The sequence below is a fragment of the Malaclemys terrapin genome, chromosome 14 (genome assembly GCF_027887155.1).
Source record: "Malaclemys terrapin pileata isolate rMalTer1 chromosome 14, rMalTer1.hap1, whole genome shotgun sequence".
NCBI lineage: Eukaryota > Metazoa > Chordata > Testudines > Emydidae > Malaclemys > Malaclemys terrapin.
The window spans coordinates 25,790,605-25,804,726 of record NC_071518.1 but is presented as its reverse complement, the minus strand read 5'-3'; the positions used below and the strand labels follow the sequence as shown (position 1 = coordinate 25,804,726).

Below are 14,122 nucleotides of genomic sequence, written 5' to 3'. Positions count from 1 at the left end.
ACTCAATTATCTTTATTTAAAATAATGAAAGGAAGATTCTTCTTTATATTTAATATACTTAGAGAGAAAACTGTCAAACAATTCTATCCTTAATCCAAATACCTGTTTTTATGTGTTTTACTACCATTAATAAAAACAACCACTAGGTGCATAGGCTTTGGGGAGGCAAATGTGAACGTTAACATTCAATGTTTCTCTGTGCAGACATTCCTTGCATGTATTTGGTTATTTAAGATGTTAAAAGTTATTGTTTGCAGTATGCATAGTGATAGTCTGTTATATAGAGTTGCCCATAACATTCCTATAACTGAAACTACTATAATTCAAAGTATGTTATCCAGATTATACAGAACTGTATTATGAATTAATTAATTAACTTTTCAAAGCTATTCTGAATAAAATTAATTGCTTCACACTGTGAGGGGCCACCTACTTAGGAAAATTATTGGTTTGTGGGCAGAGGCAAGAACAGCAACTGCATTTTTGCAGCTTTCCAAGCCTGGTTATCTCGTAGTCAAAGTAGAAGGTTCTCAAAATGGAACTAGATAGCTGACACGCCACACTACTAATAGCCACCATTTGAGTATCAATTACAACTTACATTCATCAAATACCACCTCAGTGCAATGAAGTTGTGACTTTGGAAGGCCTTTACTGTTTGTGTCAAGAATAGGAGTCACGTGATAGTAAGAAAGCATGAACAGCTGAATGCAATAAATAAAATAGTGTTCTTAATGCAGAAAAGTGTACAAGCAAAGGTGGTGGTATGCATAACCTCAATTTATTCACCTATTTAGATATTAAAAGCTATGATTAATAGCAAAAAATTTTTAAACAAACACTAAAGGACTTACTGTATATACTTGATCGTAAACGTGTTCATTTATAAGCCGACCCCCCTGATGGATAAGTAAAAATGGAAAATTTCTATGACCTGTTCATAAACCAACCGTATAATTCAGGGGTCAGCAAACTTTGGCTCCCGGGCCGTCAGGATAAGTCACTGGCAGGCCCAGATGGTTTGTTTACCTCAAGTGTCTGCAGGCATGGAGGTAAGGCTAGGATAGCAACTGGTAGGGAGATTTGGGGGGGGGGGAAGCTGTGGGTCAGGGGTGTAACCCCCCCCACTCTCCCCATCCCACCCCACCTTATCTGGGGAGGACTAGTCTCTGGCCTGGCTGGAGCTGCTCCAGTGGGCCAGACCGGGTAGGACAGCTGTAGTGTGCTCCAGCAGGCTGGGGGGGCGCGCAGCATGGGCAGAAGCAGAGAGACTTGGCCCCACCTCTTCCCTGCTGGCTCTCCTTGCGCCCTCTATTGGGGGGGGGGGAAGGGCTGTGTCCCACCTCTCCCTCACTATACCCCTTCATAAGCCAACCCCCTTCTCTGGTGCTTCCCTTTTTTACTTTAAAGATATACTATTCATAAGCTGATTTTTTTTTTTTTAAAGAAAGTTGGGGGGTGGAGTGCAACTGGTTTTCAACCACCAGTAGCTTTCTAGATCCCAGTCCCCCTCTGCTTATTTCTGAAAAATGCAGTATGTACTTCTACCAAGTTCAATGAAAATGAATGCACTTGCAGTTCAGCATAAACTATGCAAATGTAATTTGTGTACAGAATTTCTGCTGGGCTCTTCTAAATGTAGTTTTACAAATTGAGTGCATCTGTGAAACAAAAGTACAGTTTGCAGAGGGTTGGATCCCCAGGAAAATTGAGTCCTCACGAGGCTCTATAGTGGACAACACCTCAGTGGCCTTGTTGCTATGGAAGCTGATGGAACTCTATATTCCTTTAAACCCTTTCTATATAAATCAACCAGTCACAAAATATATCCATCCCATGCAGAATCTATGTACCCACCTTCTAATGGAAAAAAAATGCCTGTTTAAATAGAAAGCTCCTACAGTGGCTTTTGAGTTCCTGCTGCTCCTCTCAGTACCAGGTAAGGGCTACTGCCTTGTCCCTCCATGTCAAAAAGGAGCAGCTGAGAGTAGGAAGCTTTCAGGTTCCTGCTTGTCCTGTGTAGAGTAGAAGGCTACAAGCGGCAGGACTACTTAGCACTAAAAATGGTAAAGGTGGCAGTTTGTTGGTTTTGTTTAATGGTGTCCATTATTGATGTAGTGATGTCCGCTATTACATGTTTATAATACTTAGCACTTCATATACCTCGACTCTCACTGGAAGAATCTTCTAGCAATTTTTGGCACTTTCCTGCTTTGCAGAGCATTCCAGTGCACTTCTGAGGGCTCCCACATACCAAGGAAATAACTGGAATGATGGACATTCCTGTTCTGGAAGTTTACAGGTAAGGAGAAACTGTCATATTTGTCTTGATGCAATAAACATTTTTAGCCTTGTTTTTTAAGGCTATATTCCAAAGCTTGTATTGGGGGCCCTTGCTTGATATGATCAGGGAAGATGAAGCCTTCTGAAGAAAGGGATTTTATACACCTCTACCCTGATATAACACGAATTCGGATATAACACAGTAAAGCAGTGCTCTGGGGCAGTGGGGCTGCACACGCTGGCGAATCAAAGCAAGTTCGATATAACATGGTTTCACCTAGAACGGTAAGATTTTTTGGCTCCTGAGGACAGTGTTATATTGGGGTAGAGATGTACCTTCTTTAAATATAATTAATGGATCAGTTGTAAGAATGCCACTGAACAACTGTAGGATTAGTCCTATGACCCACAGAAGGCTTAATAGGTCTTCTTACACACTGCATATACAGAAACCAGTTGAAGCAAAATATTTTATAGTGTATGCTTCATTGTGATTTCCCATTATGGTATAGTTACCACCATCCCTTCACAAATTTTTCTATAGCAGACCCCCATTTGTCTTGAAGCCCACACCTTATTACAGTTTTATGAGCAGTGGTGGTATATTTCAAAACTAGTCATTCATTAGTAGAATGAGCTTGCAAGAAGTGGTCAAACCTTTAATCTAATACCAAACTGAAAAATTTAAGTTACAAAAATCAGCATTACTACAAGATTTTAATCTTTCTTCGTGAACTAACATAAGGAAAATAACATTCAGAGACAGAATATAATCATCTTCCCCATAATTTAAAACATCTGTATAGACTGAAGTTGGTAGCTTAAATTTATAGCCATCATATAAGAGGGTGGAAAAATACATGAGGTTAAGAGACTAATATGATTCTTTACGAAGGGTAGAGTGGCAAAGGAAACTAGAATTTGACAATTAAGGGTATGCTTTTTCTATACTCTTGTTCGGAAATGTTTATACTACCACTACTATTTGAATTTTGGAGCTTTAAAACACCAAATCAAAATGTTCCCTTTTTTCATTTGAGCATCCAGCTTTTCCACAAGTGAGACTTAAGGAGTCTTTCTTTGTATAAGCCTGACCTTTGCCTCTCCCTTCTACATTTCCCCCCATGCAAAAAAACCTACCTTTTAAAAAACTCATCTGATTTGTCAAATTTCTCATGACTGCTGCTCTGCCAGAAGAGCATGGTTTTAGAGATTCCAGGAGAGAATGAAGTCAAATACTAAACCGTTAGGAGGAAAAAAATTAAGAATCATCTTTGCATATTTTAAGAATCCTCTTCCAAAACTTCACATTAATTAAGAGGCCATAATTTCCAGGGGGGACTCACCCTACTCTCCATTAGCAGGTACACAATTTTGAACGTGTGAATAGGTATTCGTGCAGGGGTGGGCAAATTTTTTGGCCCAGGGGCCACATTGGGGTATGGAAATTGTATGGCGGACCATGAATGCTCATGAAATTGGGGGTAGGGGTGGAGCCAGAAATGAGTTCAGGGTGTAGAAGGGGGATCAGGGCTGTGGCAGATGTGTGAGGGCTCTGGTGGGGGGTGCAGGGTTTAGGAGGGTGCTCTGCTGTACTGGGTGGCTTTAATAACTTAATCCTTATTTTATTCTTAAAGATAACTCTCAAACATTTATTATACCTTATGACATTCCTGTGAGAGAGAATCATAACTCTATTTTTCAGATGGGAAAATAGGTTCAGATGTTTAATCTGCCCAACTGTCCCGCCATGCAGTGGCAAAGCCAGACTTAGAACCTTATGCGTAATGTGCTAGACGACACTTCTCATGCAGATATCATTTAACCATTAAAATGGGGATAAGACATACTTCACAGAAGTGATTAATCAATATTTGTATGTCTTTTCCAATATGCTATATACTCTCCCACAAGTCTTCACTTTTCCTGACCCGATTTGGTCGCCTATCTTTTTTTCCTGTTGTGAAGGAGTAGTTTTGGTGGCATTCACTGGGTGAATATTTGTGCATTTGACTAACTCTGGTTCATAAAATCTTGTATTTTATTCCACATCTATGAGCACCACCCCCAAACAAACTCCATTTCATTTATCACAAATGTGTGTATTAAATATTTGTGCCGATTAAGGTGAAATGGGTCTTAAGTCAAATTTTAACCACTGTTCCCCCATACCTGAAATTTTACCTATTGGAAAGTTTTAGGGTGAGGTTCACAAATGCATATATCACATCACACATTTCCTAGCTTTTTGCATGTTAACAGTTTGGTCTAGAAACTCTAAATATCATCTGGGTGTGTTAAAAAAATACAGCACTGACCATTAAGATTAGGTGCTTAAAAAGTCCTTGAGCCAAAAACGAACAAAATAGGGAATATAGGACACTGGCAATGGTATTTGAGAACAATGAAGGTGGTTATGGTGACTCATGCTTTACATTTCTTTTAAATGTAACAACTCTGAAATTCTAATATTTTAACAAATGTATTTTTGCAAGATTTTTAGACAAAACATTAATGCACTTCAACTTTTTTTTTTGCTGGGGAAGTAAGTTTTTCAGCTGAGCTATCAGTGAATATTGCTAAGTTCATTTATTTTAATTACATGAAGTTTTATATAACACATCCGTTGCCTAATCACTAGAGCTATCGTCTGTATACAGTAGTAACAAAACTAGAGCATCAGAGACATTAGGATCTAGAGCAAAAGTGTTTAACTGGGTTAGGTGCTTTTTTTGAAAAATATATCCCTAATCTTGGTTTCTGCTTGGGTGTGCACTCTCCTCCATTAATGCCTGACATGCTGCTGATAGAACTGGCATATGTAAAACTTGTTTGGTAAAGTGGCAGGTGCACTTTTCTATTTATTAATAGTCAAGTAGAACTGGGGTTGAGGCCCCACTGAAAGTAAGGCCTTAACTTTTAATAGGTGACACAGCACATCACAGTGAGGCCTCAGTATTTGCCCTCATGTTTTATATCACTGTAGATCAAATTTTTACTATCTGACAGTTGAATGAGTGTTTAATGTTGATGTACAGGATACCTCACCCAATCCGCTTAAAGTTTACTATTCAAGCGCTCAAGTTCAGTCTTGATTGAAAATCCCCCATCGAAAGCTGCATTCAGAACTTCATCCAGGCAGCTTGCCGTAACAAAATTCAAGTCCTGCCGCACATTCACTGCAATCTCTTCAAGGTCTTTTTCATTTCTTTGAGGAATGATAATTCTCTTCAGTCCAGCTCTATGGGCTGCTAGGACTTTGTCCTTAATTCCCCCAACCTATTAAAACCACACAATTTAAAAAGAAAAGTTATTTAGTTATGATGCTTTCAGCAAAGCAGTCACAAGAGGCATTTTGAATTAAATATTAAGTGAACAAGACAGGATTCCAGATGTACATCCATAATTCATCATTCTGAGAGCTTAAACTGCAGGGACATATTTTTAATGGAATGTTTTTCTCCTAAATCACTTTTTAGGAGAAGGTAAATTTGAAAGTGTTGGCAATCATTTTAGCTCCTACGGGTAAGGCAAACGCATTTATTAGTCTTAAACTGCTAGAATGGGAAATATAACATGATTATTGTAAAAGATTTCAGCTACATAGCTGCAAGAATCTCAAACATGAGATCTTACTTATATCCTTGCACCCATCAACATAGGAAAAGCACTTCTAAAAAGGCATCTGTCGTCCTTATGATTCCCATTTTAAGGTAACACAAGGCTGGACTCTGCCCTGCTGGACCCTCCAGTCTCTGGCTCTTCTTTTCTATACATGGTAAAGCACTGTGTATCTTAGTAGCATTAACAATGGAAAGAAAGGCCACTGTTTGTTTCAGGTGTATCTGCCTCCCTCTACAGCTTACTTAGGGCTTGTCTACATGACAAGTTAGTGTGCGCCATGTAGACAAGCCTTTATTTTAAAAATTATCCTTGTTCAAAAGCAAAAAAAAAAACCTGCCAAAAAATGCTTATGCAGTAGCCTCTCTCTATGTTTAATGCAGTTCATGTGCATGTAATCTTAGGAATTTGTATATACAGTTAATGTATGCAATTGTCAGTCTTCCTTCCATAACTGCAAACATAAGGACTTGACAAATAACTTTTCTGAAATGCTCAAAATTTGTTAGTTGAAGTTGTTACTGGAATTAAGAAGCCAGAGCCTCAGCTTCTGTAAATTGCTGTAGTTCTGTTGATGTCAATGAGTTACTTTAACTAACTTATAGCAGTTAAGGATGAGGCATTAAAGAGCATTGCTTGGATACAAATCAATGGGTTTTAACAGGCCATTCTTTGCTTAGGAAAAAGTATTCCAGATGGGAAAGTGAACACAAAAAATGGACTTAGGTCGGCAATCTTATAAATCCTAAACTAATGCAAGTCCTTGAGAAGGAGACGAGAGAGCTTCCTTTTGCTATGATGAAGCAGAGTTAGGAGAGTGTAAAATTAGTATTCTGTATTTTTAATACCAAAATTGAAAACCAAACAATCCTGCTTTTCACACAATAAAAACAGGGTCCAATCTTGCTAACTCTCACTATCTGCCATAAGGCATCCTACTACGTGAAGTCCTTTTGAATTCAATGGGATGCTCATGTGAGTGTCAGCAGGATTCTGGACCCTCAAGAATCAGTTTTCAGAAAGGACAGAGTCATTTCTCAAAAACAGTTAATAGGGGCATGTGTTTGCAGTCTGCACTTAAGAATGACCTGGCCAAAAAAACAGTTATGCTGTGCCTGATGTCTCATGTTATTTAAGGTGCAACAACCCTACTCAATTTGGTAATCTGAATTAAGCCTACTATGATGACATACTACTGCAACCACCCTCTTCTCGAGTGCAAGCCTTAACAAATGCAGTCATATCCACTCAGAATGGTGCTATAAAGATCATTCTCCTAGCCTGTCACATGTCCAACAAACCCAAGTGGCTTGTCTTCACTTTCAAAGCCCTTCACAATATGTCCCCACCCTATTACCTCTTCTGAGATGTCAACTCCTAGTTATGATCAGCCCATGATGCTAGCCTCCATTGCCTACTTGTTTTGTGCCTTTTTTGATGCTGCCCCTCATGCTTGGAGGTGCTCTCCCTAAATAGCTACAAATATACTCCACTCATTCAGATCCCTCTAGCTCTCTGATGCCTACAAAACATAACCATGATTAGGCTGCTTGTGTGCTGAGACTACAACCTCTCATGCTGACCAATATTGCCTCATTATTTCCTTGAATTCCCATTGGTCTGTCCGTATCCACCTGTTTTTTGTCTTCTGGTTAGATTGTAAGATCTTTGGAGCAGCAAATGTCTTTTTGTTCTGTTTGTACAGTGGGGACTAGAGCTCCAAAGTGCTATGATAATACAAAAAAACCCAAAACCCCATAATGGATGTTTTTGCACTGCCCTCCTAATGGCATGGTTTAAGGTCATTTTTAAATTGTGGAAAATACTGTTCTCATGTTGAGCAGTACAGATCTATAACTAAATTACAGCCAACTTACCTTCATTCTTTATGTTCATAAAGAGCTTAGGGCTTGACTAAAGCCAGATTTTATCTACACTGTACTCAACACTATGGGGGAAGAAAAACATTTGTGGTTTAGGTTGAACTTCTGCCCATAGCACATCTGTGATGCCTACATATGCTAATTGTACAAATCAAATGTATGCTATTATCACCGGAGTCTAATCCCCTCTCCATGGACTACAATAATAAAAATACCCTGTCAATACCAATAATTTGATTTTTTTTTCAGGAACTAATGCTTTTTCATTTGCAACACACATGTAGGAAATGTAAATGGATATTATGAATTTTAGGAATTATTAGAAAAGGAAATTTGTACTTGTAAAAATAATAAATTGAAGTTTCCACTGAAAATATCACCCATATACTAACAACTTTTGCATGCAAATTGCATAAAATCAAGTAACTTTCATAGTGTACATCTGGATGTGAATTAGGACTTTTCTATGCATCTGTGCTAATTATACTGAAAGACAATGCAGGGCTGTCCAGGAATGAACTGTAGCAAGATTTCAAGGTTTACACCTGGGTAAGTAGCTTTGAAGAAGATTACTAATTCATCTTACAGAGGGGGCATTAAGAGGAAAAAACCCACAGTGCTATCTTAATATAGGTTAACTTTTCCAAATGAGACTTACTGGAAGAACGAGGCCTCTTAGTGTAATTTCTCCAGTCATTGCTACATCTGAACGCACCAGCCGCCCACTGAAAAGTGAGGCAAGACAGGTTACTATGGTAACTCCAGCAGATGGTCCATCTTTTGTGACGGCTCCAGCTGGGAAGTGCAGATGGATGTCGGTGTTGTCAAGGAGATCAAAACTTCCAGAAGCTTAAAGAAAAGAGAATGGTTTTGAATGTGGAAAATTTAAACCTGTGTTGTCCCTGGTCTTTGTTCTAAAAACGCCACTGGAGAACTAGAATTCTTCGCAAATGCATTATTTGAAAACAGTACACTTAAAAAAAAAAAAATCCAATGAACACACTACATTGCCCCACAAAAATCTAAACTTTTCTAGGCCAAAGGTAGCTTGCTATCAATATTAAACAGGATAAAAATCTATGATTTAAAAACAAAACAAAACTGGATATTTTAAGCCCTAACCTTATTACAATCTCTTAAAATATTTAAGTAGAAATAAATATGCTGAATCCATGAGCCTTCATCAAACATTTTGAGTTAAAGGCTGATTTTCTATATAAAGAATTAATCAGGGGTAAAATATCTGACTCAGGGCAACACACTCATGTATTTCATCTGGATCATCCACTGAGCCTGTGTGTCTGGTCTCAACCTTCTATTTTATAGCTTCTCCCTACCTGAGCTCTGATTGGCTTAGTTCACAATATAAAAAAGTCACTAGCAAAGCACCTGGAACCAGAGTTTGTTGAAGTGCAAAACCAGCTTTTGACAGCAATAGCTTCTTCTGCAGGCACAAAAAGAGTATCTTCTTCATTTATTCAAAGTTGAGAAATGAATTGGAAGTTGAAAAAGTAGGAAAATCACTTCTTTTCCACTTCCAATCAATAAAAACGAGGGAGGGCATGATATCTGCTAGTTTTACAAGTTTGAAGGACAGCCTAAATAACTTAGAAGACTGTTTCATTTTCAAGAGACATAGGCAAGTAGGAACTCCAGCTCCAGTCACTTTCATTTAGGCATATTTGAAAATTTTCCCAAGCTGCCCTGAAATAATCAGTTTAATTCACTGACTAAAGTAATCCCTCTTTTAATAATAAATCATTTAGCTGTAGATGTGGACCACCTTTTGAGAAGAAGAAATTTGTGTGTCCAAAACATTTAAGGTTGTTTTGTTTACTAAAAATAAATTATGTCCTGTTCTATGTTTAATTAAATTCCAGTTACCATTCTAATTCAGCACAACACAAATCATGAGCAAAAAGTTAATTATCTAGTACATAAGCAATATATCATTCACCATTTTCTAATACACTAAAATTGTACAATTAATAAGAATCTGAAAATATTAAGCTATAAAAGTGCTTAAATAAATGTATATAGTTATAACATATCCTCTTAGCTAGCAAAAAAAATGTACCAAATCTAGTGTAAAGGCTCTACTTAGCTGTAAATCAACATGTTTGAATGGTTATAACAACTAATGAGCAAAAGCACCTTGTTTTAGAAAATAACTGAAGAACAAATGGAAAAATTTATTAAAATCAATTATTTAAATTGAGATGTTTCTCTTGGTAATTTAAATTGCCTTCATAAATCCACCCTGATACTAAATTCCTAGACAAAAAATATAATCAAGACTGAATTAATATTGTAAACAGTTGTACTTACTTACAAAAATTTTAAAATGTTTAGAAGTCAGGAAATTCAGAGTGTTGGTTAAAACTCAAATATTTAAAAGTCAGGAAATGAGAACATGGAATCAGTAAAGGTCTAATAATTTCTGGAAATAGTTATAGGTTCAAAATGAACCTTAACTGTAATCTGTACCCCAACAACCATCTTTCAACTATGGACCAAAGACTTCACGGCTCCAGAGAAAATGACTTGTGTACCTGTAAACTAACCTCACCCTTAATGAAGATCTGATTGAAGTCTACATCTTCCTCTTGCCCTTCTGATATGGGACACAGAACACATCTCTTATTATCACACAGAACTCTGCTTCTATTTACCACTCTAACTGATACACCCTCTAAAGATTATAGGTTGTAGCCAAGCCAGAAATAGTTCATTTGGTCCTTGGATGCTCTGCTGAAACTACCAACAGGAGGTCTGGGAGTCCTGTTTATTGTGTTGGTTTTTACTATTTGTCTACTCAGCTCCTCAGAACAACAGATCACCAAACCATGCTGCAGTCTTTTAGAACTTTTGATTTTCTTGATCTTCTTCATACTAGATTTAAAACTTATTTTCAAACTGAAGTCTTTTTTCAGGATATTGATGGATAAAAGATGCTTGTGCTTCACAGTTTAATAGTTCTAGTACAATCCAAACAGATAAAAGCCAGTGAAAAAGTCTATGCCTACAAGGCTTATTAAACAAAGTTTTTTTAAAAACCTACTTTTTATAGAAATAGTTTCTTTATTTTATAGAACAAAAAGTGTTATTTCTGAAAAATAAACACTGCCCGGAGGCATTTAACTCTCAAACACCATAGCACTGGGTTACTAACAGAGAACCAGAAAGCAAGCAAGTAGTTTAATGATGAAAAGCAAATTAGAAATTTAAAATAGATAGAATTTTAAACATCTACAGTTGCCTTAAATAACTAAGGCCACTTAATAACAAAATAGAACACTGGGCTGAATCCTCAGCTGTAGCCAGAACTGGCTAGCCATCAGCAGGCACAGAAGGAACCACAAATAACCAATTTGTGGCTGGTTTTTTTTTTGGCTGGTCTCATTAGAGGAGCCTATTTCTCCTTTAAGGTAAATATAATTGTTCTAATGTGTCTTAGATAATCAATTAAATAAGACAACTTTTCATATAAATCATGTTTGGGTCATCACAGAAACATCATAAGCCTTGCATAGGAATTAAAACAATTGCTTATATGCATCTCTTTGGTGAGAGGTTACAACAGGTATTCATCTCTATGTTGCATTAGGCTCACACCAACATTCTTGTTTTGTGTTTTTTACATACCATTAGTTAGCTGGTATTTCTTTGCATTGCTACGCAGCCAGCTAATTGCAAGATGTGCTGACTCCTTCATGACATCCCCCAGCTGTCCAGTTAGAGTAAGCTGACCTTCTCCATCCATTTGGCTGGCTTCTACAAACATGATCTCACCTCCTAAAGGAGTCCAAGCCAAGCCTATGGCTACTCCTGGCTGATTCAAACGTTCAGATACCTAAGAGAAAATAACTCAGAGTAGAACACAATTTTTAAGAACGAACAACTCAGCAAGGCTTTGAAAATATTTTTGAAACTCTTCACATTCACAGCTTAAAAGTTAAAACTCTTAGAATAAACTAATTTGCTAGGGCAGGGATTTTACTGATGCCTTCAAAGCAACTACTAAGTTTTAGACAGGCTAAAGGCAAGTCTCCAACCTCATATTTAATTCCACCCTGCAATAATTCTCCCCAAGTGTGAAAATAAGTTACAGCATTAGGGCACGTCAATGGATGCGCTAGCTCTCATCTATGACATGCAGCTGGGCAAACAGGTGCTGATCCAGAGTCCACTTAAATCAATGGGAGTTTTTCCTTTGACTTTAATGGACTTTTGATCAAGCCCATTCTGCACATACTTGGTGCAATTTTTAAACGAGTTCAATTTGACTATGTTCACCCCTCTCGTGTCTGCTTTTTATGACTCTTCTACCATGAGAGCCTTACCTGAACAGTTGCCCCAAAGTTTTTTCAAACAATGTTTTCAATAGAAACATTTGCAATTTATGCTGCATTGTATTGGGAACAGGAACTACATCATGAGATGCCTACCAAACATCACTCACTGCAAACCTTTGTAAAGCATTTCAAACAAATAATACATTGGAGAAAACTGCAATCTGCTAGAGGACAATGTGTGAACAGAGAAGATGTAAAATTGACTCAATTATTCATCACAAATGGTTTGCACAGTTCTACTAACGAATAAGGCCTTTTCCCTTAGGAAGTACCATGTGCCTACTTCTGAACAACATGATTTTGATCAATTTGAGATGAGCATAAGGAAAGGTGTGTTGTACTCCTGTTTATTTTATTGATCAAGGCTCCTCTTACTAAATGGACATCCAAACACTATTAACAATGCAATATTCAGGCAGTAATCCATCCCATCACCAAAGTATAATAAAAACTGAGAATGCAAAGGTTTCTTAATGTTTGGCTTTCATAAGTTCCCTTTCCTGTCTAACAAGTACAAACAACTTCCTTTCTGCAGTTAAAATGAGTGAACAACTGTTCACTCTACAGCTGGTGCCAGTGATTACTGGCCAAAAAGATGTGCATGAAAAAAAGCAGCTAGACACTGCTGCAATCAATGCAGCGGGTGTCAATTTAGTGGGTCCAGTGAAGACCCGCTAAATTGACAGCAGAGTGCTCGCTGGTCAACTCCGGTACTCCAGCTCTCAGAAGAGGAAGATAAGTCAACTGGAGAGCGTCTCCCATCAACGCAGCACAGTGAAGACACCGGGGTAAGTCAACCTACACCACGTCGACTCCAGCTACGTTGTTCATGTAGCTGGAGTGGCATAACTTAGGTCAACTTATCCCGGTAGTGAAGACGAGCCCAAAGGCAGCTGATTCTCACACTGTCTCTCAGAGGGATTGTTCTGCTTCCAAGCCTAGCCATTTTAGTCATGTGCAGCCACACACTTATCACATGTGTAAGAATTAAAGTTAGTGTAAGGCAACAAAATGCATTTGAAGCTATTATCCCCTCAGAAAAGGGAACTTAAACTCCACACACTCCTTTTCAGTACTTTGACATTTTCGATTTTGTGTTCTATGCTTTGTCTGTGCTGCAAGGCGCTTAGTACCACGCTACACTTGACCCATAGCCAAGTGTGATTTTCTTAGTATTTACTTTATTTTTCAGTTTGATGGCTCAGATGTGAAAGCTGTATCTGTGCTACCTGAGACTGGCTCCTGAATTATATCCTGCTTGCTACCGATTGCTGCTCCTTAGTTGAAGGGGAAGGGGCAGGATGCAATATCAGAGGGCACAGTGCCTTTGGATTCAGGCAAGACATTGAGCTGTTTGCATTTATTCACAGGTCAAGTGATTAAAAAAAAAAATTCTAACTAAAGAAAGTTGTTTGTACATAAGAGACTTGATTTCCCTTATATGGCATTCTTAAAAGCAACTAGGATCATTTAATCTACTAAAAACTCTACAAGACCTGTAGCCTAATAGAAGCTACAATGACCAATCCCTGGAATTTACTTTAGCTACAGTATGCGTTTTTCTCATCACATATTATTAGAGTATTAAACAACAAACATCTGTTCACCCAGAGTAGTAAGGAAAGTCCAGTAATAAACAAAACCAAGGATTATTTGAGTTCTGTCTGGTTTGAAGTGTCTAACGATGTTTCAACATTTTATTGCTCTTGCTTTGGAGACCAGCTGCCTGATACTCATGCATTTGGGAACCTGTCAGGCCTTTATGCATCTCAGACAGACTCCTGTATAATGAGCAAATCCACCCCAGAGACTACTCATTGGCCTACAGAATGGTGCACTGGGCTGGGGGCCAGGACACTATGAGTCTCAATTGTTTTACTGAATCGTGTTAATATCTGTGTATTTCATAACCTTTATTCCTGATCAAGGCCTCATACCTGCCTGTTCTCTAAGGTAAGGGTATCATTTCCCAATTGCACA

General features: G+C 38.0%; 1 protein-coding gene across 1 annotated transcript in view; it reads right to left on the bottom strand.

The window, feature by feature from the left end:
* Window positions 1-5,165: 5,165 nt before the first annotated feature.
* Window positions 5,166-14,122, bottom strand: part of LONP2 (lon peptidase 2, peroxisomal) — a 94,452-nt gene continuing 85,495 nt past the window's right edge. Inside the window, exons 13-15 of the mRNA XM_054048931.1 lie at window positions 11,433-11,640; window positions 8,446-8,636; window positions 5,166-5,562 (exon numbers count right to left, since the gene is read on the bottom strand). Coding sequence (XP_053904906.1) covers window positions 5,341-5,562; window positions 8,446-8,636; window positions 11,433-11,640 — 621 coding nt within the window. The 3' untranslated portion in view covers window positions 5,166-5,340. The remainder of the gene's footprint in view (window positions 5,563-8,445; window positions 8,637-11,432; window positions 11,641-14,122) is intronic.